The following is a 23,772-nucleotide window of genomic DNA, read 5'->3' as shown; positions in this document are numbered from 1 at the left end:
GGATAGAAGATGAGCCATTGATTTCTATATAGAACATACGGATAGAGGATGAGCCATTGATTCCATATAGAACATACGAATAGAGGATGAGCCATTGATTCCATATAGAACATATGGATAGAAGATGAGCCATTGAATCCATATAGAACATATGGATAGAAGATGAGCCATTGATTCCATATAGAACATATGGATAGAAGATGAGCAACTGATTCCATATAGAACATATGAATAGCTGGCAGATGGGACAAATGACTTTTGCACTATCATATTACTCGGGAATGTGATGCTGTTCTTGCTTAAATTGATTTTGTCATTCATTATATATATCAAGGAATTGTTCATTAGTAAAGTATCCATTTTGTGTGCAAGGAAAAAAGGGGGCTGCATTATTATTCTAAAAACTTGTAAACTTTACTGCTACACATTTGGATAAATTAGAATGAAAATAGCTGGCTTTTCTGGTAAAGTCCACAATGGTTTAAAATAAGTAAATGGTGATATAAAAGGTTTGATTTCTTTCAAATATTAATGGAAAACTACAAGGGTACTAGCCATTAGTGATTTTGAATTAACAGACTAGAAGAAAGGCAGCTAGTGAACAGAACTAACCGTCAACTCGGGCTACTCTAATGTACAGTTAGATTTGATTACCATTATAAAAATGCATACATAGCCCAAAAGTATCACTCTTAGGCAACAGTGTGCAAACCATGAGCATTCAAAACCAGTCTGGCATGCTAACAACTAGCCCATGCTCGGCCTACTATAAGAGAAGTCACACAGCAGTACTGTGCAGCTAGAAGTGGCTTTAGATTGTAATTGTTACAAACATTTTTAGATGTTCCAGAGAAAGTTTCAAATTTTTCTGACATGTAAAAAAATAAGATGAGTGATCATATCACTCATCATTTTCATGTAACTAAACTGTACTTTGGTGACTGTCACTAAAAGAAGCTGTGAGGAAAAGGCCAACTGATAAAGCCTTTTAAAATTGCTATACTGGTCAAACAAACTGATTACTAACAAAAACCGTGTCACAGATATACAAAAGTATGTTAACAGTAATAAATTTACCATAAAACTTTTTAAACTAGACCAAAAAAGGAAGATCTTTAATTATGCAAATTAACTAATTAGTTATAGTAGTTACTGAGTTGTTCTTCAACTACGCAGTGTAATTACTAATTTTAGTAGGCAGTATCTGTTTCCACTTTCATATTTTTATATCACATCTTGGGATATAAAAAATACATAGTTTGAAACAAACTTTTTGAGCTACTGTTAAATGTTTGCCCATTACTTTAAAAGTAACTGGCAAAAGTGCCAGTTATAATGACAAAGGAAAAAAAAATGTTTTAAGAACAAGATTACTATTTATTGTCATCAAAGCTTGCATACTGTACTGACTCAGCTGGCACATTCCTTAAGAAATTGGTCCTTCCCTTTCCACTCTTAAAATTTTTATTTCAGTGAGGGTGAAAGTTTGGTCTGCACTCAATGACCAGACAACTACCATCTGTTGACTGAGCTTTTGGGTTATCACTTATTTTGTTCTTCAGTGATGGTCACTAGTAATTGTGCACAAGCTGCAGCACTAATCATTATTTGTTTGCTTCATGGTGCCAAAACCTTTCCACAGTATGTAGCAGATAAAAGGTAAATGTTGCAGAGGTGCACTACTTTCAGAATCTTCTTAAAGTCTTCTCTATTAATATCATCATAGCTTGTATGTTGTCACACAGACAATGGATGAAAATGGATGGCCAGTCTGCCTGATGTATGTTTTCACTTCCAACTATTCATATATATGTCAAATCTAGAATTCTGTAACATTGTGCTGAAATTAGCAGTGAGATGTTGAACTTGTTCTGTACCATAAAGAAAGATTCTGTCAGGTCTATAAGTTTGGTTAAACATATTTGTTATTGTAAAATTACTTCTAAAGCAGTGGTTTAGGGAATAATTGATGGCTAACAACAATATTTTTGTACCATCTGTTATATCTGCTTCAGTTTGGCAGAGTGTTGTTATTTCATTGAAACACAGACTGCCAATTTCTCCAAAAACAGCCTTATGCACAAACTTGTAAAAACAAATTTATATATACAACAATACCCCCACACTGTTGCCCTTTATTTTCCAGGTTCCTCTGTGTCCTCGGAAAAGTTCTCCATGTGCACAATCATGCTTGGCTAGTTATTCAAAACTTTGGAAAGAGAAACTTACTTGTGATGTACCCATTTTATTTCACTTGTTCTTCCATCCTTTCTGCTACCTTTTCTACTTCTCTAAGGTTCTTTGAAGAATTGTATTGTAGAACAGTTTGATGGACATTAACTACAAAGGGATGAGTACATTATACTAAAATGATTTTGAATATGCAATTCACCAAGCCACAGGCAAACCACAGCCAATATACACACATGGTGAAACACCATATATCATAACCACATTTTGACATCATTTGATGTTTTGTAGGTAGTGTGATGTCACTGAAAATTGATAGCTTTAAGGAAGATGATGTAACAGCCCATTCTAAGGCAAAATATTCATACACTCAGATAAAAAAGACGTGTTAAGAATGGGGATTTAGAACTTCCAAGATGGAGATGTCCTTTGTACCTAATGGCATTGGAAAACAAAAGAATATGAATTAACTTAGAGCACCAGAGTCGTCATATCCCAGCTGTGGTAAGTAAAGAGAGGCAACTTGTAACAGGTAAGAATCCACAAACGCAAAGGTCAATGTTAAAAGCCATCCACATGCCCCAGACAACATAAAAAAGTTTGATCTGTATGTATAAGTAATACAGATTGCTTCCCAGACATATTCATTCAACCACCACATATATGAAGTGGTTGAATAATGAAATAGTATCTATACTATTCCATACAAAGACACTGGTTGCCAGTTTTTACATATGGGCCTGATTCTTTACAGTAGGTGTCTGTAACTTGTTGGTGATAAATTTCAACAATAAACAAATAGTACACATTCCACTTGTTTTAAAATAATATATTAAACAAGTTAAACGTATAAACAAATGTTCATTACACTGTTGGTTACCACAGTTGTATCCATAACTTTAAATAATTGTCTCTTTTCTTCAAAATCTACACAGGCTGGTTCAGTTACTTTAGAACATAATTGAAAAGACAAATTATTCTTCTCTACTCTATTATTACAATACAATTTGTGGTAATTTCACTTTAAAAATCATCACTATATACTCTTTATGGCTAAACTCACAATAATCCAGTCTAGATCTATCTATCTTTCAAACTACAGTTTTGACGTGTATTTATTCCCCAAGTGAAGTCTAGAATTTTCCACATACTACTAGATATTATGATGCAACAATACTCAATTAAAACAATGAAAAAAACTCAGAAGGTTCTAGTAACATTACGCAATAACATAACAATCATCAATCTATAACTATTGAACTGCACCACATATGATTCGTAAAAGTTATGTAAACAAACCTACAATAAACAATCACTTCTAAAAATAACTAAGTTTAACAATCCCACTATATAACTATCTAAATCATAACTTAAAAGGAAACAGTTGTGCATACAACACTGGTCAAGTCATTGGATACTTATGGATTTCTGTGCAATTGGACTGTTGAAATGGCCACTGGAAAATTGTCCTATTCATCCACTAAATCAAATATGAAGTTTTCAAAGAGGAGTGGTGTTTTGGATGTAACAACTACACTGCTGGGCTATTGCCAAGAAACAGTTGTAAAATATTATGTGACTGGACATTGCAACATTGACTGTAACAACATGGTGAGGCTTCAAAATAATCTTAATAAAATACACTCCAACCTCTGTAATGCACTTGTATAGAATGTTTAATAATGTCCATCAGGGAGATGTTCCATATTATGGTCCACATAGTGTATTTGAATAAACAACATTGCACCTGCTGCTAGAAGTGTCCAATATCACATATAATGGAAAGCGTATCATTTTGGATTTAAAGACATCATGGAAGTGAAAGTGAGTTTGTTTGGGGTACTCCCATTTCCCTTCCACAGCAAAATGTTATCTTGAGCTCTGGATCCTCTGATCCCAGTTATGAAAAGGGATCATTCCACAAATTAATTGTAGAGAATCAACTTCCTGTTCTCGCAACTTTCCCAGATGACTTGAGGCAATTCATTCATTCATTAACCACACTAACTTCACAGTCTAGTCAAGTCAACCAATCATGAGTCAATAACTTTTACATCCCACTAATAAATCTTAACCAAGCTAATCAAAGTCTAAGCCACTAATTTAAAACCAATTTCATTCATGAAAAAATCAACCATAATTCTGCAAGCAGGGCAAAGAGAAACAGTAGTTTCTGAGCACCCCTGATTACCTTTCTGGCCTCTTCAAGGCCTGAAAGATTTACAATCCAAATTGCTGCCAAGAATTGGATTGGATTTAAATTCATTAGGGAAGGTCACTTCCAGTGCTTCTAGATTATCCTCACACTTGACTTTATGTTCACAATATGATGGTGAAAGTTTTTGTTTTTTTATTTACCAGCATTACACAGTTTTTCTCTGTTAGTTTTGTCCATGCTATTACCAAGGAAAAAAAAGTAGCAGGTAGTTGCTGTAATGATTTATCATACAGAGCACAAGGAATTTCAGTGATGAACAGCCTACATGTTTTTTTCATTACAATTCTGCCCACTGAGATGCTATTGTTTGCACAGTTCTATTAATTTTGGGAAGTCAGTAAATGGCCTTTTGCTGATGACTACATAACAGGCTGTCCAGAAGAAGTTTTATATTTTTATGTGTCAGTGTCCATCTTTTGCAGAACTTTTTCCATATCTACTGGCTCATTTATTTTTATAGCTTAGTTGCATGGTGAGTAGTAAGTGTACTTATGTGAGCATTAGATTTCATGTTCTATTTTACAGAGTCCTTTTAAAATTCTTGGTACCAACAGCATACTGTGTTGTTTTGTTGTGGTATTGTTGATATATCTGGTACCAAAGACAGCATCTAACTTTTCCGTCTATGTGCTATATAATAACCAAATAGTTTTCACTTTTTCTAGAAGCTGTTGCAGATGACAAGCAATCTCTAAAACTGAAATAACTGTAATATCTCATCTTTCAAAAAGCCATAACCATTAACATTATTGGGTGTTGTTACACACTATTCTGAAACCAGTATTTCTGGTCAATATCAATTTATATCTAATGGTTATAGTTTGTTTTCTACAAATAAGCTCTTGTATTTGTGTTGTTTGAATACACAAAACTTAAGAATACAAGAATGAATAGTTTGCCATTGCATGCCTAACATACTGTAGTCACTAACATAACATTTTAGATGTGTGTTCATGGTATATGTTGTGCTTACAGCCATTTTTTATAATTTTGATTATTTACAATATTAAAAGTCTTGCCTGAGTTACCAACTGTCGAAAAAAAAGGCCAATGCCTCTTGATGGTCAATGGCTAAACATTAGAGTGCACTGCAATTTTGCTAGCTAGCCACTGCTAATTTTGAGCCCTAGTATATTAGGTAGTCCTATAGAATCATAATAAATACATTTCTCCAGAATCAGGATATATATGTAAACACCTCAAAAACAATATTCCAGTTTTTTACTTCTGACAAAACTGAAAAAAAAAAAAGTGCTGTAAGTGAAGAATAAAGGATGTATAGGTGTTCCATTGGAACTAATCACTGGTTCATTTTTAAAGAAAAAAACACAACACAATCAAATTTGATACAATTATGGAGAACTTCAACCGAAAGAAAACATTTTCAAAATTCAATAAACACCACGAAAAGAATGAAAGAAGAGAGAAATTATAAAAAATGAGTATGTCACAAAATTACATCAAGGGCTTTGAAAGTGATAGAAAAACCTCCAAAACATGGGTTTACTAGGATAATCCATGATAAAAATGAATGGCAACAGGAAGTAATTCATCAGGCGAAAAATGGAAGGACAGTTGAAATGATTGGTTCATAAAACTTAACTTTATAACCATGAGAGAGAAGAAACAGGTGAACCCAACTAGGTCTTGAAACAATTGTACAAAAAAAACCAATGAAGTTTTACTCATTTTCTGGCTAGTTTCCTGTGAATAAGAAACAAACAAACACAAAAAACTGAAGGTGTACATGCTTTATGTATCATGTTTTATTTCTGAAGTGAACATACACTGAAAAAGGAAGAACAAGGAGTATAATAAAGCTAAAATATAGGTTTAGCTGCTAACACAAAGTATGGTTCACGGACAGACAATATGAGAGGTGAAGACTCCTCAAGTTTAAAATCGATGACGAGGAACCCTCTTTAAGACTAATAATGCAAGTTTATATACAACATGAAAAAAATCAGAATCTAAGTCAAATAGAAGGCAAAAACTGACAATTGATCATAAATATCATGTGCTAATGACTAACCAAAGGATAGAAAGTATAAAAGTTAACTACTTGTAAAAAACAACACACACACACACACACACACACAAAAAGTTAAATAAGTACATCCTGGAATGTGTACAGGTTAAAAGGCTGTCTAAGGGTACTCAAAAAGCATACCAAAGAAACTAAACAAAGCCAATCATAAGATAATTTCCAAATTAATTTACAAAAAGAATCATGACATACAGTATACATGAAAGAGCTAAAAGCATAGAAACAAGCAAAATTTAAAATGAAAAATCCATTAATCTGTTTTCTACAATCATCCAAATAAACATTCCACAAGATGAAGAGAAATGTAACAGATAAAAAGAGTTGACTTATATAAAAACAGATTATATGCAATGCCTGCCAGAGAACTTCACCTTTTGGTAAAACACACGATACTTGGGTTAGGAAAAAATACAAAGTGAAAGCTTAAAAACACAATTTTTCAAATGGATTAAAATACCTTCTTTTGAATAACATATCAACACTACTCTGTTAAAATGGAATCCACATAAAAAAATCATGAATAAAACCTAAGCAGAAAAGGAAGCCTAGTAAACCTGATTCTACTGTTATAGCAAAGGACAGATAAAGAAAAAGAGGTAAATAAATCAAATAAAGTGCCAAGAAAATATTGCTATATATATATATATAAATGGTTAATTGTGGAAATCAATAAAAAATAGCAGTAATCAGCTTTAAAATTTAAAGACAGGCTGCCTGAGTAAAATGATATATCAACTGAAGCATTTAAGAGGAAAAGGATTTGTAATGAATTAAAATGCAAGCAAACAGTAGGAAATGGAAAAAAGGCCTAATTTTAGTAAAAACAAGAGGAGTAGCAGTTGTAATACATCATGTTTGAAACATCAATTAAGTATTATAACAACCTCTTTCATAACAAACAATTAGTTGATTTATTCTGGTCTTGACAAATAACTAACATCTAAAAGTGTTTTAAAAGTATGACACAAAAGTGACCATCTGGACATAAAAATGTGTAACTAAATTAATATGTTTATAATATAAACTAATAAATTAGAGATAATAACTTTGAACTACAGCATACTAAGTTATGAAAGTAATCTTGAAACAAATAAATATAATCTACCTTTCCTCTTCCTGTCTTCAGCTGCACTACTGTCTTCCCCCATAATGAGTTTCTGTAGCTCTCTTCTTTCTGCCTCTTCTCGTTCATGTGACAGCTAGGGCAGAACAGAACATTGTAATTTAACCTTCTGCATGATAACTCTGTTTCCCTTTCCTTCCTGGCACATTTAAGATATGTCCCAAGAAGTGACATTTATTTTTTGCTTATAGCTGAAATAACTCAAAAATAACATAAAATTAATATTTAGCATTTATATGATTGTGATGTTAACTCATACTTCTTTATCTATTCTCTTTCCAATGATGGACAAACCAAAACATAACACACATTTTAATTTTCTGTGTTAAAAGCTTGAGTTTTGCCTAGCATACTGTCTACATCCTCTCATCACAGCAAACTGAAGGCATCTTATGTTTTATATGGACTAAAAAACCAGGTCAGAGACACCCACTATCAGACATAGCTGTTTTTAGATTAGAGCTTTTGAAATGAAAGGGGGGTAGTTATCCAATCAGTGATACTCACTGCTTATGCAGGTACGTTTAACTGAATATCAGGAATGGCTGCCACAGTTATAATTACAACTCATGGGTTGGACCATCTGATTTGTAGTCCATAAAAATAACCACAAGCAAAGCACACCTTGACAAGGTAGCACCTTCCTACCTCCTCCTTTCTAATAAACAGTTGAATAGTATCATACAGATGTAATTCAATTCACAGAATTTTATCCATTGCTTTCTACCTCTCATAGGTTACATAAAAAGTAAAGTTTTATAATTTTATACTTTATAAGTAACTTTTAGTTACTGAAACAGTTTATAACACAATGACTAAATGAGACTTCCTTCAGATGTTCTTCTGAAACAGTACATACTTTAATGTGTTCAGTATGACTGTTTCAAATCTTGTCTTACATCCACTCAAATACTACTAATACAGGATGTAGTTAAATGTTCAGTGCGACTGTTTTAAAACTTAAACCTTGTCTTACATCCTCTCCAATACTACTAATACAGAATATATTTATATGTTCAGTACAATTATTTTAAACCATGTCTCACATCCTCTCAAAAACTACTAATACAGAAAATAGTTATGTTCAGTACAATTATTTTAAACCTTGTCTTACATCCTTTCCAACACTACTAATACAGGATGTAGTTATATGTTCAGTGCAACTGTTTTAAACTGTGTCTTACATTCTCTCAAAAACTACTAATACAGAATATAGTTATATGTTTAGTACAGTTATTTTAAAAAGTGTTTCACACCCTCTCAAAAACTACTAATACAGAATGTAGTTATGTTTGGCATAATATATGCTACATAAACAAGTGTACTATTTTAATAGTTTAAATGGGCATAATAATCAAAACTGCCCCAACTATTAACATAAAACTCTTTTAAAGGTATTCAGTACAGCGTACCTTCTATTAGCCACATTCTGAACTATTTTGATCCATGTATCATAACTTGATTTAGTTCAATGTACAGAGGCTATTTATTTTATTTTTCACAAACAAGGTAAAACTTTAAAGGTTTCATACTTGTGATGATGTCTTCTTGTTAGACAGCATGTTCTCTATGTTTTTGCCCATTTCTTCAATGTCAGAATCATCATCTGTACTGGAAGCTTCATCACTGGACAGAACTTCGGTTGATGATAACACTCTGCACAAAGGATTTAAGTTAAATAATGTGATAGACTAATTAAAATCTTCTAAACTACAGAACTATAATTTTTCTGAAAATTGTGGTATTCTCAGGTGCATTTATTTCCTCAAAGAGTGTTACATCCACTTTATAACAGAAGGAAAGCAGGATAAATTACATTGTATGTCCAAGTTTAACTAAACTAACTAAATTTAGGCAAAGAAATATACTGACGGTATACCATGTGTTATACACAATCAAAGGAATCTTTTAACCATTTCGCATCAGATTTGTGTAATTTGCTAAAAACATATCGCAAATTTCACTTATAGAACAATAGATATGGTAACTCTGAGATTTCTTAACGTATCCTCCCAAAAACTGGTAAGAATGTGTTAAAGATCATAAGTATCTTGCACACAAAGAATGACAATATTTTCATTAAGTGCTTTTACTAAAAATATGTTATTTATCTATTTTAGTTACTTGCACTCAAACTCTTAACAAATCGAGTGCATGGTGATTTTTATTTTAAGTATAAAAATACTTTTTTGCATCTTACAGTTTTCATATTTCATTTGCATAACCTCTAGAACCTCCTAAATGAATATCAAAAGGTAAATGTATATATTTTCCTTTTCATTTTCTTTACTATATCACTAACTCATGCTATTATCATCGACATACAATGCAATGAAATGATTAAAATTAGGAAATAGAAAAAATACATACCTTTTAATTTTTGGTAGAATATCTTTCAAGATTTTTCTTTGGTTAAATTCATAATTTCAAGTTTTTTCCTTTTCACATATAGATAATTTTTATTGTTTTATTTTCCCTTCTTGTCCTTTACCACTTACAACACAAGTCAACGGTGTCCTTGAAGCATATTACAGTGTCTCTGGCAGACATGCGCAACCTTCAGCAAAATTTTCATGCACTACTTAATATTGTAAGCCTTGAGAACTGACACAAAGTATGATGTATATTTTAAAAAATGTTTAAACCTTTCAATGATGCATTTTAAAACATAATTAAAATATATTTAGGTAGGAAACAACCCGTAAGTGCTACAGTCGATCATGCAGGCCAACAATACTAGTCAGCTATATGTACTTCATGACGAAAACTGTACAACAATTTCAAAATAACCATTGGTAGATTAAGTGTGAAATGAGCTCTTTTTAATGACTATACACAAGTGTATGTAACATCTACATGTAGGCTGTAAAGCTCAAATAAATCTGTTGAAATTGTGGGTAGAACCAGTCAAGGTTTGACAAAATTTATTACTTGTTTCAACTGCATTCAAAAAGTTATGTAAGTACCTTATAATCTAGACATACATCTACACAACTGCCATTGTATTATTGAAGATACAGAGAGTGAAAGTAGAGAATTTTCATAGCTTGTTGGTTGCATGACAATACATCTGAAGTTTTAAGTACTTTTTTAAAAATTTCTTTTGAAATACGGGACTTAAAACTTAGATGCAAAGGTGTTTAAGTAAATTTTGAATGTAACACAGTAACTTGCATAGAAAAGAATTTAAAGGGGTACCCATTGCAAAAGGGTTAAATGAAAGGACCAACACACAGTCTGCATACTGCTTTTTTGCAAATGTTAAAGACAGGTCAAAAGGAAAACATCAGATAAAAAACCTCATAAAACAGCTAAAATGGGACAGAAAAAAATCAAATAAATACATTTCATCACTATTAACCTGGTATCATCAGGTACTTAGCACAACTAAACATGAAAATTAAATACACCAATTGGTGAAATCACAAGCCTAGCCTCGAGCTAACATAATCTCATGTTTTATTTATTATAGGTTTGTATACTTTTATTAAAATAGCTTCCTTTACTTTATGTTTGTTAATATCAGGTTCTCAAAACATTTTTTTAACAATTTTATTTTCACAACAATGTTTTATATTTTTAAAATGTTGGTAGATATGTGATGGAGCATGTCCATGTTCGCTATTCTAATAGTTAAATTCTTACCAGTTTCCCCTATATAGAAATTATTATAGTCTGTACATTCTACACTCTTAACTACTACTTTCTCAGTTAGTTTATACTTATGCTAAGCTCAAGGTTATGTTTTTGATGTCACAAATGGGTGTATTTAATTGTGCTAAGTACCTGATGATGTGGGATACCTCCAACATCTATATTTACCAGATTGAAAATACAAGATCAATATTTTTGACTTTGAAATATAGTCATCAGAAAAGATTAGTTTAAAAAGTTTAGAATTTGCATGAACGAATACTGAAAAACTGATAGATTTCTAAAGCCAAAAAAAAGTATAACATACCTATTTTGTAAATCAAATATCCTTTGGCATTCTTCTTTATATCTCTCTTGGTGTTCAGCGATACTAAAACGATTTCCTCGTGCAAATTTACTCATTGCTGTATGAGAAAACATTTATTTTAACATTTGGGAACTTAATCTACTAATTATAATCTTAAAACATGGTCCTATTACCAGGAACACAGTGGTATGTTAAAAACTGTGAAAGAAACCTTACAAAAATTATTTCTCATCTGACACTTAACTTTCATAACAACTATATCAACAGTATGTATCCTACTTTATCAAAAGAAACAACTACATGCTTTTTTCCTTTAATTCTCCATATACAGAATGATTAATCTATGCTCTTAGTACTTGTAGCATGTATTATACTTTACCAAGAGAAGCAATACTAAGTTTGTACGAAGTCTGTGACCGATCTCCATATCAGCAAGATACCAATCTGATCTTAAAGAATTCCCAGATGTTTTTCTGATTTGAGTTTTAAGAAGATCAGATCACAAAGTTTGTTTACCTATGAAAACAGGAAGTACATTCAGGCATCTTCATGATGGAGAAGCAAAAAGAAATATTGGTCACCATCAGTTTAGGTCATGTCCTGATATATATATTAACTGCTTCGTAATTTTTTTTTTACAAAAATAAATGTATTTTAAACATAGTTTTACTTGCCATAGAATATTTCTGGTATTTATAATACTCTTCCTGTTTTCATTAAGTGTGGTTTGTTTAAAGGTTTACAGTAAAATAAATGTAAGAGGAGAGTTCTTCAACTTCATCAAAAAAATACTTGTTTTGTATTCTAATGAAAATGTGTCTTTTTTTGTAGTCTGATAAGTATGTGATTTATTTGAAAATGAGTTTGAAGTTTGACACATGCTACTAGTATGTATATGTTATGGATGTCTGGACGTGCGGAACACACAAATGCAGATTCTCAAAATCCGATCCCGATATTGGGCGCATTGGCACTAATTCAATGTTTCAATCGGGTCTCAGGCTTAGTTTGTACCCTTTAGTTCTCTTACTAACAGAAATAATCTGATATATTCTTAGTGTATTCCACTATATAAGTTGTGCTACCTCTACACTTTATATGATATATATATATATATATATATATATATATATATAACATATGTGTATTTTCTTCAGTGTGCACTTTCTCGGTACAATATCATACATACATCTAATATTTCACCTACAGAGTGACATAAATAAAGCTACTGCATACTTTCACCTATAACATCATATATTAAATATTTGTAGCATGAGTTAATGATATCATTCTTTAAATAAACTTGTTAGCATATACCTCACCTTCTTCCCCAGCCTTAGCTTGCTCTGTAGAAAGAGTTCGAACAACATCTATAACCTCCCACCGAGAAAGTTTGCGTATCTGAAAATGTAACATTAAATTAGATGTAAAAAGAGTTATTTTCATATTATAATAAGCATAATAATAATAATACTTCCAGTAATGTACTGCTGAGCTATGTTTTGATTAATTGTATACCTCTTCTTCTGGAACTCCAAATTTCCTCAACAATTGCTTGGCATTACTCAGTGACAACCTTCTTAGATCAGCATCTGTTCCAGTTACAGTCTTTTTAGCTGGTGTCTGGCTGGACCCATCATCCTGTTAAAGTCAATGAAAACATAAGAATCCAGTATGGTGTCATTTAAATAATTGTTTTACTTTCAATTTTATCTTTCAAATTCAGCTTGGAAGTGTCATGTTATACATATTTGATAATAAGTGTACTCTCTTTTGTACTACTGTAAATATTCATTAATAAAAATAATTTAAAAACCTATCTATATATTCAGTTCAACTTTCTAGAAACACACTCTTTTGCTAATTATGTTGTCATAAAATCCTTAAGTACAAGAATAAAGTACTTTAGACATTTATCAGATATATAATAAGCTTTAATGATCTACATATAATCTAGTTCATAACCTGAGATGTTGAAGTCATGACTGAACTAATGCCAAACTGATGTTTAATCATACATTAATATAGCTTTGATTAAAGAAATGAAAAATTTACAACCTAAAGATATGTACCTTTGACTGCTGAGGTTTGTTTGGTACTCTAACATATGAAAATCCTTCACCACATCCTGTTGGATCTGCAACACCTGTAAGTTGTAGCAAACACTTCCCTTTCATAGCAGATATAAAGGCTCGGGTACTATTCCAAGGGGCAGCTTTCACCTAAAGCACAAGAGAACAAAACAGAATAAAGGCTTGGGTACTATTCCAAGGGGCAGCTTTCACCTAAAGCACAAGAGAACAAAACAGAATAAAGGCTTGGGTACTATTCCAAGGGGCAGCTTTCACCTAAAGCACAAGAGAACAAAACAGAATAAAGGCTTGGGTACTATTCCAAGGAGAGCAGCTTTCTCCTAAAGCACAAGAGAACAAAACAGAATAAAGGCTTGTTTAGTATTACAAGAAGCAGCTTTCACCTAAACCACACGAGAATGAAACAGAATAAAGGCTTGTTTAGTATTACAAGGAGCAGCTTTCACCTAAACCACACGAGAATGAAACAGAATAAAGGCTCAAGTAGTATTCCAAGAAACACCTTTCAAATAAAACACAAGAAAACGAAACAGAATAAAGGCTCGGGTAGGATTCCAAGGAGCAGCTTTCACTTAAACCACAAGCGACCTAAAACAGGATAAAGGCTCAGGTAGGATTCCAAGGAGCAGCTTTCACTTAAACCACAAGTGACCTAAAACAGGATAAAGGCTCAGGTAGGATTCCAAGGAGCAGCTTTCACTTAAACCACAAGCGACCTAAAACAGGATAAAGGCTCAGGTAGTAGAGCAGTAGACTGTGTGTTTAATTCTCTTATTAGCCAAAACTTGTGTGTGTGTGTTGTATTCATATACATATGTGTATACTTATTTATGAAAAACATTTATAAAACATTGGTTAAAATATATCAGCCACATGTAGCACATATTTCCAACAAACAAAGAAAATGCTACTGAAATATATTCCTTGCTTCATGATGTTGAATGGAAAGGCTTTGTTATTGGTGAAGCTAATTTCCTATCCAGCACATAGTAAGCTTGAGAAAGCCAACTTCAGTAATTACAAAGTAAAATACATAGTTATAATATTTTATTTTTTAGAGAAGTATGAAAATTCAGGACACTGCTAAACACAGAAAAACATATATTATCTGATGCTTAACTTATTTCAATGCTCTGACTTCCCTTTTAGTCACACAAGTATAGGTGGAAAAATTAATAAAGTTGACTATGCTCTCTAGTGTTAGGAAAGGAGTCGGTAGCCTGTGGATTCGTCAACATACCAGGCAACAGTATAGGTGATACCAGGGGCCTAAACATTTGCCCTAACCATGATGAGGTGGAGGGATCTAACAACCACTTCATGGTTAGGAAAGCGGTTAGCATCTTATGAAGTCGCCAACAAGGCAGAAAACAGTATATGTGATACCAAGGGAAGGTCCATATGCTGGTGGTGCACCATAAGATATGCTGTAATCATGATGGGGAAAAAACAAACTGGATTCTCAAAGGACACTAGGTAGCTTAAAAATGTCTTAAAATGAAATCTGTTCTTAAGACATGTTCATGTGAAACTAACAATTTTACATGAATGTGGTTCGACAAAATATTACAGGTTAAGAACAAGAGAGACAAAACATCTTATATAAATGAGCAAACCAAACTGTAAAAAACTGAATTTACACTCATTTCAGTTCTACATCTCATAAACTCAAATTACTGATTAATGCTGGTAAATAAAATTTAAATATTAAAAAAATCAAAATGTTGAAATGAGTGTAGAACTTTATAAATTTGTGCACGGCAGAACTTCATTTTCTGATAACAGCAACAATTAATTATAAAAACTAAATCTCTCTACCATGTGGCTTGCACTAGCTACTTGTGAAGTCATTAACCGGTTCCTTTTTCTTCAAACTCAGCAAAAAATAGCAGTTGTTTTTCCTCCGTCTACTATTTTGTAGTCATAAAATGTTCACTTGCTTTAAACTTAAAGTTTAAAATATTACTTCTAATGGAAAATCCCCCTATCTGAATATCAACCCTACCATGGAGCTGGAAGATTCAGTGAAAACTCCACTAATAATTCAGTTTGTTCATACAGAAGCTCCTCAACTCTAATGCTGAATATGTGGACTGCTGTCTTTCAATTATTTATTCCAGATAACTCCACCATCAGAGGAAAAAGAGAATGGTAAGTTGAGCAGCAGTTTGACTCTCATTTTCTACAAGGTGACTGGAGTTGTTCCAGATATAAGGAAGTATCTGGTTCTTTCCTCCAGATATCTTGGTGCTTCATCCTCCAAACCAAATCATCAATCTCATGAGAGAAAATCCTGAAGGACCAAAAGACAGCAGTAAATGTCCAAAAAACTCTGGACGAGTTAGAAAATATGAAAAAAAAACTTGGTCCAAGCAACAGATATTATATGGAAGATGTCCGAAAATGGCCATAGCTCCAATTCTGTTTTGATGATCACCACGAGTTAGCTCACAGGTATGATGGGATCAGCTACAGAGAGAATATGCATTGTGAATGCAGTTTTAACAGTTTGTCAGGGAGTTCCTTTTCTATCTTAACATAACAAAACCTGAAGGAGTAGGGACTTACTGCCGAAGTTTCATTGGGTTTTAACTTTTCCGTTATTTTTCTCAATAGCATGTCATCTTTACTTAATCATTAAATCAGGTAACTGTGTGCTGGTTTATTCTTCAATTATCATCCTGTTCCATTTCTTTAACTCTTATAAATAGGGTCAAATCTGTTTATTCCTGTACACTGTCCTTCACCACATTAACCTATCCCGTTTCATTTCCATAACTTTCAGACTTGGGACAAATCTGGTTATTTCTACACACCGTCCTTCACCACATTAACACATCCTGTGTAATTTGGTTTAACTGCATGAGAAAGACATTGAGACACTAGCTAAAGTCAAGAAGGTTATCATAACTGTTATGCCCTACTTATCGTTTCAAATGGCTGGATTACATTAGATTTTGTGTTCTAGCTGTGGAACCATCTGAATTACCTTACATTTCATATTCTAAGTGTTTAAAACAACTGGATTATTACACACTGTATACAAACGACTTATTACCTACATGTTTTTTCTAGTTACTGTTTCAGAAACGGTAGAGTACATATTAAGTCTTTCCTATTGTATTCAAATATCACAAACAGTAGGATTACTATAGAAGTGCCTGATGATCCACTTTACACAGCAATAAGAATAGGAGGAACAATCTCACAAGGAATTAGCTGCAAAATCTAACACAATGGGCAGGGTATTTGTAAGTGGAAGTAACCAGGCCTACAACGTTTATCAAAATTGGTGCTTAATTAACCATGGTTTCCTAGTTTACGTTTGAATGACCTATAGTTTCTAAGCCAAAAATCAATCTATATTTCATGCACATATGTAATAACTGATGACAGATTCCTTCAGACTAACCTTGTCCTTGGCATAAAAAACATAAAAAGGATCGATAAGTGAGACAATTCATGAAGGGCAAAGTTGCATTGAAAAGTCAAATCACATGCAAAACTGACAAGTGAGACCTGGGCTTTAGACTAAGTTGGGGGAAAATAAAGCATCAGTGTTTGTGTTTTAGACAAAGGTGATCAACAGTGGAACATGTTTTCACACTGCAACAACTATATAAAACAATGTGAGAATATGATATGAAAAGCCAATATATGTTTACTGATTTTAAGCAGGTATATAATAGTATGCATTGGAATAAGCTATACAATACTTTAAAGAGTTTTGGAATTGCTGCAAAGCTAATTAAATTAATTACATATCTGTATTAAGATAGTAACTCTAGTGTAAAAATGAGTAGAAGAGTTGTAAAAGAGTTTAGTGGTTGTATGTGAGTGAGACAGGTTGCCTTATGCTTTTTAATTTTGGAATGGGCAGCAAGGAACTGGCAAACAGATGGAGGAATAGTGCTAATTTACATAAATGATGTTGATTTGTTGGCTGAAAACATGAGAGAAATGCATGCATTTGGAATGTTCAGAAGAACTGAAGAAAAAAATTTGGATGGTTATATCTATGGGAAAAGCAGTTATGCATGCCAGTATAAGAAATGAGCTAGAATTTTAACCTGGAGTGGAAGAAATAGACAAGTGTAATATAGAATTGGTACAGTGTTTTACTCATTTAGATGTCAATTTTACTCAGAGTACCAACATCTTTCCTGTGAGAAAGTTAACGACTAGTTTGGATGAATTTGTAACAGCTCTTGTCGCATAGTTAGAAAGCCAAAAAAATTTTGAGAGGAAAGTGAATTTGTCTCATTTATTATGTTATTAGTCTATATTCTTTGGTGCATTATTTAATTAAATAAAAATTATTAAGTGTGTCACTATCTATAGTATAAAAAATTAGGGTTACCTCTCATCGAAACCTGACTGCAAGAAAAAAGAAGATTAGTTAGGTATTTTATTTTTTGTTTTTCATGTTTATTCTTTATGTATAATTATAAAATCAAATAAAATGTAAAAACAGGGATCCTTTTAGGTTTGTTAATAATAGATTAGGTAACATAAATAATAATAATATTATAATAAAAATGTTTAATGAGGCACACAAGCAAGCAGCTCATGGGTAATGTATTTCATTAGTGTAACGTGAGCTGCATGTTAACTAAATGATTAACAATTTATAATGGCATGGATAGTAGTTAGATATGGTTCAAAGGGCAATAAAACAATAACATTTAATTATAAATAGATGTATAATGTTACGAACTTAAAGCTACTTAGGATAAATGAATGCAGTTTCATGTTACAATATGAAGTCTTTCTACAAAGAAAAAAAAAGGGTAATTTAGGTTTATTTCGATTTCTTTTGCTGGTTATGAGGTTGGTCAAATTGACCAATCCTGTTTTGAGATAGGGGAGAGAAAGTAACAGTACAGTGATCTATGTATATTAGGAGTGGATGTAATCTGAAGGAAGAGAATATGATGGAAGGTAATAGCTGTAGCAGCCAAGGGTGTAAAAAGGCCAACTATGACAGATGAACGAGTGAGTGTTAGGTCATTAAGAGGATCGTCCCCATTTTGATATTTTGGGATTAAACTGTTGTAGTTGCATTTTTTTTTCTGTGTTAATAAATATATTCACAATATTTTCTCAAATATTCATAAGTAAACAAAAGATATGCATATGATTACCTCATCATCCATTTTCATTTGCATTTCTTCATCATTTTCATCTTCTGGTGCAAACAATGATTTTTCTCCATACCCTGCATCCTAACAGCACAAAAAAATGACAAATTATTAAGTTTACTTTCACTTTATTAATATATTTAGATGTATTTCATATATTTTTCACTGTAAAGTTTATGAAAATAAATTAGTATATTATGGTAAAAACTTGAAACACTTTGAATACCTTAATACACTTTGAATTCTAATACCTAAGAAAACTGGTTTTTAAATACACAAGCATCATTCCCAGTAATATTCAATCAAACCTTTGCTTACTTTTAATCTCTGTTCTGCAGCTAGCATACTATAATATGCACAACACTGTTCTGGAATAACCATGGCTCTTATCTCTTCTTCAGTAGGCAATCTAAAGTCAGGCTTCAATACCCACCAATTGGAATCCATTCCTAAGTTACAACATTTGAGAAATATAACATTAACTTTTTAAAGGATACTAATATATCAATTATTGTTCCACAATTTTTCAACTTATTATTCCACAGTATAAACTTTTGAAGCTGAACATCATTTACAAAAAACAACAATAATACAGATAAAAAGTATGCAAACAATGCAATATTTACATTAAAAACTAATATCAATAATACAAATAAGAAGACTACCATTATGTATTAAAGACAACTGTTTTACATAATAACATTAAACTTTGAAGTAGTAACAGTTACTGTTAGGTCAGAAGATAGGATCAACATCAGTTGCTGGTGTTTTTAAACATAATTATTAGCAGACTTTATCAGCTGTGCTTATATAAGATTTGGCTGAAGACCAAAATCCTCACTTATGAAGTTAGAACAATCCAAATGGCTTTTGTATGTAGTTTGGAGCTCAAAACCAGATGAAGTTAACAACTCTACCTTTACCAGTACATTCCAGGCTATAAACACTAAATAAACACAAGTCAGAACAAAATAATTCCAAACAGGCAACACTAATAACATTGGTACCATTTTCGGGTTTATTTAAACGTAGGTTTTTATCAAATACTGTGGATCTAGTATTATACAATAACAACCCTTCCTAACTATAAAAGGGGTTACTGTAGGTTGGCCAGTTCTCATAAGCAAATAGTGAAGTACATGCTTTCTCTAAATGACATCAAGTTAAAACTGAGAGTCATAAAATAATCTTTTTAGTAAATTAAATCTACAGAAAGAATTAGAATGTGTTAAGCACTTATTAATTTCAGTTGGTTATCAATAACTAGAAATGACTACATCAAATTAATTTATCTACCTGTTCTTTTGAAATCTGCACACAATTTCAGACGTTTACGTATACTACTTTCAGAATGAGAAGGAAAAGCTTTTTTAATATCTTCCATTTTGATACGTCGTGGACTGTCTTTGCTTTTCCAAAAAAGTCTATATATAAATACCTACAGATGAAATTAAAATTAACATAAAGATAAATTTTAAGACAATTATATAAACATTTGACATTGAAATACAACAAGCAATTATTTAAGTTAGCTGGTCAATAGACATGTAAGTTATATGCTTTATATGGGAAATTCTGGATAGTAGTTGTTGTTGTTGTAGTTATAAACAAAATACACATCAGAACATACTGAGTAATACATTAACATCAGTAATATTTTCAACATCACTGTCATTTTAACTCATTCTGAAAATTACTTCAGATATAACGTTTTCAAAAGATATTAAAATGTTGACATTTAGAACATAGGTTTAAAAAATCCAAAGCTTAATTATTCCACAATAAATAATTAAAATGAAAGAGCTGCCTTCTACATTTTCAGTAACTGGTTATTATATTCAAAAATAATGAATCACTGTTAATACTCCTCTAACAAAGAAAATATCAAACTTGGTTTATTTTCCTCTTTTGTTCCCCCATAGAAACATTTTTTAATGATACATACATAAATTATGAACCACTTTAGTAAAATCTTAGTAATTGTGTTACAAAAATAAAACATGAAATGTAGTTTCTACTTCGTTAGAGTTGAAGCAATAAATGCTTAAGTATATTATATAACAGTACACTTTACAAACCTGCAGAAAATCTCTTATAAAGTTGTTGGCTTTTTTTGAATTAGGTCCTGGTACTTCAAATAGTGGAAGCTCTTGTCCAACAGTGTAGATTGTCTCCACTTCACGAATATAGTAGCTATAAATTTAAATGAAAAAGTTTTATAGCAAATTCATTTCTGAACTACATATGGAAGTTTAGAGGAAAACGTGAGAAGAACATGTGTTCCACATAATAGCTGTAAATTTAAAGATAAGAATTTTTTATTTTTCATTCAAACTTTCAACAAACATCACTATCAAGAACCCCAAAACACTGTCTATCCTGACCTGCTATACCAAACATAGCTTTGAAACAGAAGTTTATAAGCATAATAAAACACTATAAACAATGTTTGATTCTATTTTAGAGAAACAGCAAAAAAGTGCCCTAAAGACAGTTACAGCTATGAAATATATCTTCCACTTTCTATTCTTTAGAATAGCAAATTACTGCTTCCCCTTTATTTGTATGGATGGTGTAAGGTGACTGTCTCAAAGGTTCTAACATCTCAGCTATCAAATTTGATGACAAGGAACCCACTTTGAGACTAATAATGCTTGGAGACAGATTGAATAGGTAATGAAGAAAACTTTAATATAAGTGTAACATAACAGCAAATGTACAACATTTCAACAAGGTTTTGTCATCATCAGGTACAAGTAGTACCAACCGTAATCACAATTCACACAACATTCAGCCTTGATAATGGATGCAGAACGCATTCGAAACGCGTCGGCCAACTCATCACTAGCTACAACTTTCACCCGTTGTTCTAACAACGTTAAGACGGCTTATCGACTTCTTGAGAAAAATTCTAAGAAGAAAGTAAACCTACAGACATCGGTCTTGTTTAACAAAATCTGCATATATATACAGTTTGGAACAAAGAAATCACATGACCAGATATTGTTGCATGACTTAGATGAGATATCTTGGCACCCTAGGGTGTTGGTTTAGAGTAGGGTTGTTTTGTTCAATTAAGATGAATTCCTTGATTTTTTTGCTTGTTTATGTTTGGTTCTTTGTTTAAAATTATTGTGTTTTTAATAGATATGCTATGGTTTTTTGAGTTGCAATGGTGAAAAACATGGGCCGTTTTTTTATTGTGTTCTGTGAATCTGGTTTCCAATTTTCTTCCTGTTTCTTCTGGGCAGTTATAGCATGTTTTTTTTTGTAAATGACATTGGTATTGTGTGATTCTAAACAATTTTTACACAATGAAGATTTTAATTTAGGGCCGGGTTTTTGAGAGAATTTGATGTTGACAGGAATTTTGTGTTTAATGGCTAGTTTTGTCCAAGTGTGAATTATTCTTGAGCTGGTTTCAGGGGCACAACGTAACCTGCAGTGTAATGTTCTGTTGTTGGATTTGTTAATGTCAATTTTATTCATGACTTGAGTTTTGTTATGGTGAATGTTGGAAAGTTTTTGAACAATAGCTGGTGGAAATTTGTTGGTGTGAATGAAGGAATGCTTTATGTGGTTGATTTCTTCATCTATGTAGTCCGTTGAGCAGTCTTGTGGCTGTGTTTATGAGGTCTGTCAGTATATTGATTTTTTGTGTGGTGTCATGAGCAGAATTCCAGAGGATTTTGAGGCCGGTGTGTGTGTGTTCTTATGGTGAATTTTGGTTTTAAACTGTGTGTCTGAACTAATAATGTTGAGTTTATGAGGTTAAGAAAAGATAACTGTTTATTGTTTTTGTGTTCTATGGTAAATTTAATGTTGGGATGAATGGAGTTTATGTGTTCAAAGAAAATTAGTGTGTGTTCTGTAGAAGTGAAACCAGAAAAAGTGTCATTGACATATCTGTACCAGTATAGTGGTGGGGATGAAGTGCAGAATGTATGGCTTGTGTTTCGATCTAAGTCATGAATATATTGGCAAGAACGGGTGAAACATGATTGCCCATACTTAAACCATCTATTTGAAGGAAATGTCTGTTGTTGAAAATAAAGTTGGTTTTAGTTGTTGTAAATTCTAAGAGAGAAGCAAAAAGAGTGGATTAACTTGTTGGGGTCATTAATGTAGAGGTCGAGTGCAATACTGCAGGCTTCATTAGAGGGGACTTCAGTGAAGAGTGATACGACATCAAAACTAGCCATTAAGGCTTTAGAATTTAGTTGGTCTAGTGTGTATTTGAAATTGAAGGCTTCTTTAAACAATGAACCTGCAGATGTTACATTTGGTGTGAGAGCCCAAGATTGTAGTTTAAGGAATCATATGTGTACAGTATAGGTCGTAGGGGGTAGTCCTGTTTGTGTACTTTAGGAATGCCATAGAGTTGTGGTGTGCATGAATCAGTTTTATGTAGATAAAAATAAAGATCGTCAGTAATTAAATTATCTTTTACTTCATTACCCATTCAAACCATCTCCAAGCATGATTAATCTCAGCTATCATTACTGCATTGGCCATTATTTGTACAGGTATAGTGGGTGGAAGGTCTGACCTATGATGTGTGTACTTACTTGTTGACTTTTACTCTTAACTTTACTGAAGAGTAAAAATTACAGTGCATTTTAGCATGTTATTAGCTTTATTGTTTTTCTGGACAGGAAGAAATAAGCTTTTGCACTGTTTCCATTCACTCCTTGAATCCATTTTTTTTTTCTATTCAGGTTATATGTCCCAATTTCTTGGTAGACATAGCAAACCATAAATATGTAAACTTTGTAGACATAGTGTGGAGTGGTATACAAGCTTCTACCTGCCTGAAGTAATCCCTTGCAATAATTCATAATGAAGAAGGTGATTGGTCTATTTTACTCTAGCACTGTGAGAGCATTCAATAAATATGCTGCATATATACTTGACCCTTTCAAATTTTAGATTGAGCCTTCAGTGAGAAAAGTCATGGCATGGCCAGGTGGTTAGGGCACTCGACTCGCAATCTGTGGGT

General features: G+C 32.4%; 1 protein-coding gene across 3 annotated transcripts in view; it reads right to left on the bottom strand.

Annotated features, from left to right (window-relative positions):
• Window positions 1-23,772, bottom strand: part of LOC106467941 (transcription initiation factor TFIID subunit 1-like) — a 99,490-nt gene that overhangs the window by 33,908 nt on the left and 41,810 nt on the right. For all 3 annotated transcript variants that reach the window (XM_013928327.2, XM_022396172.1, XM_022396171.1), the window contains exons 15-24: window positions 20,852-20,966; window positions 20,070-20,211; window positions 19,092-19,222; window positions 18,777-18,857; window positions 13,612-13,761; window positions 13,058-13,180; window positions 12,862-12,940; window positions 11,540-11,636; window positions 9,111-9,234; window positions 7,561-7,654 (exon numbers count right to left, since the gene is read on the bottom strand). In XM_013928327.2, the coding sequence (XP_013783781.1) occupies window positions 7,561-7,654; window positions 9,111-9,234; window positions 11,540-11,636; window positions 12,862-12,940; window positions 13,058-13,180; window positions 13,612-13,761; window positions 18,777-18,857; window positions 19,092-19,222; window positions 20,070-20,211; window positions 20,852-20,966 (1,136 nt within the window). The remainder of the gene's footprint in view (window positions 1-7,560; window positions 7,655-9,110; window positions 9,235-11,539; window positions 11,637-12,861; window positions 12,941-13,057; window positions 13,181-13,611; window positions 13,762-18,776; window positions 18,858-19,091; window positions 19,223-20,069; window positions 20,212-20,851; window positions 20,967-23,772) is intronic.

The sequence above is a fragment of the Limulus polyphemus genome, unplaced genomic scaffold, assembly GCF_000517525.1.
Source record: "Limulus polyphemus unplaced genomic scaffold, Limulus_polyphemus-2.1.2 Scaffold2805, whole genome shotgun sequence".
Classification (NCBI taxonomy): Eukaryota; Metazoa; Arthropoda; class Merostomata; order Xiphosura; family Limulidae; genus Limulus; species Limulus polyphemus.
The sequence above is the reverse complement of the archived record's forward strand: the minus strand, read 5'-3'. Positions and strand labels throughout refer to the sequence as shown.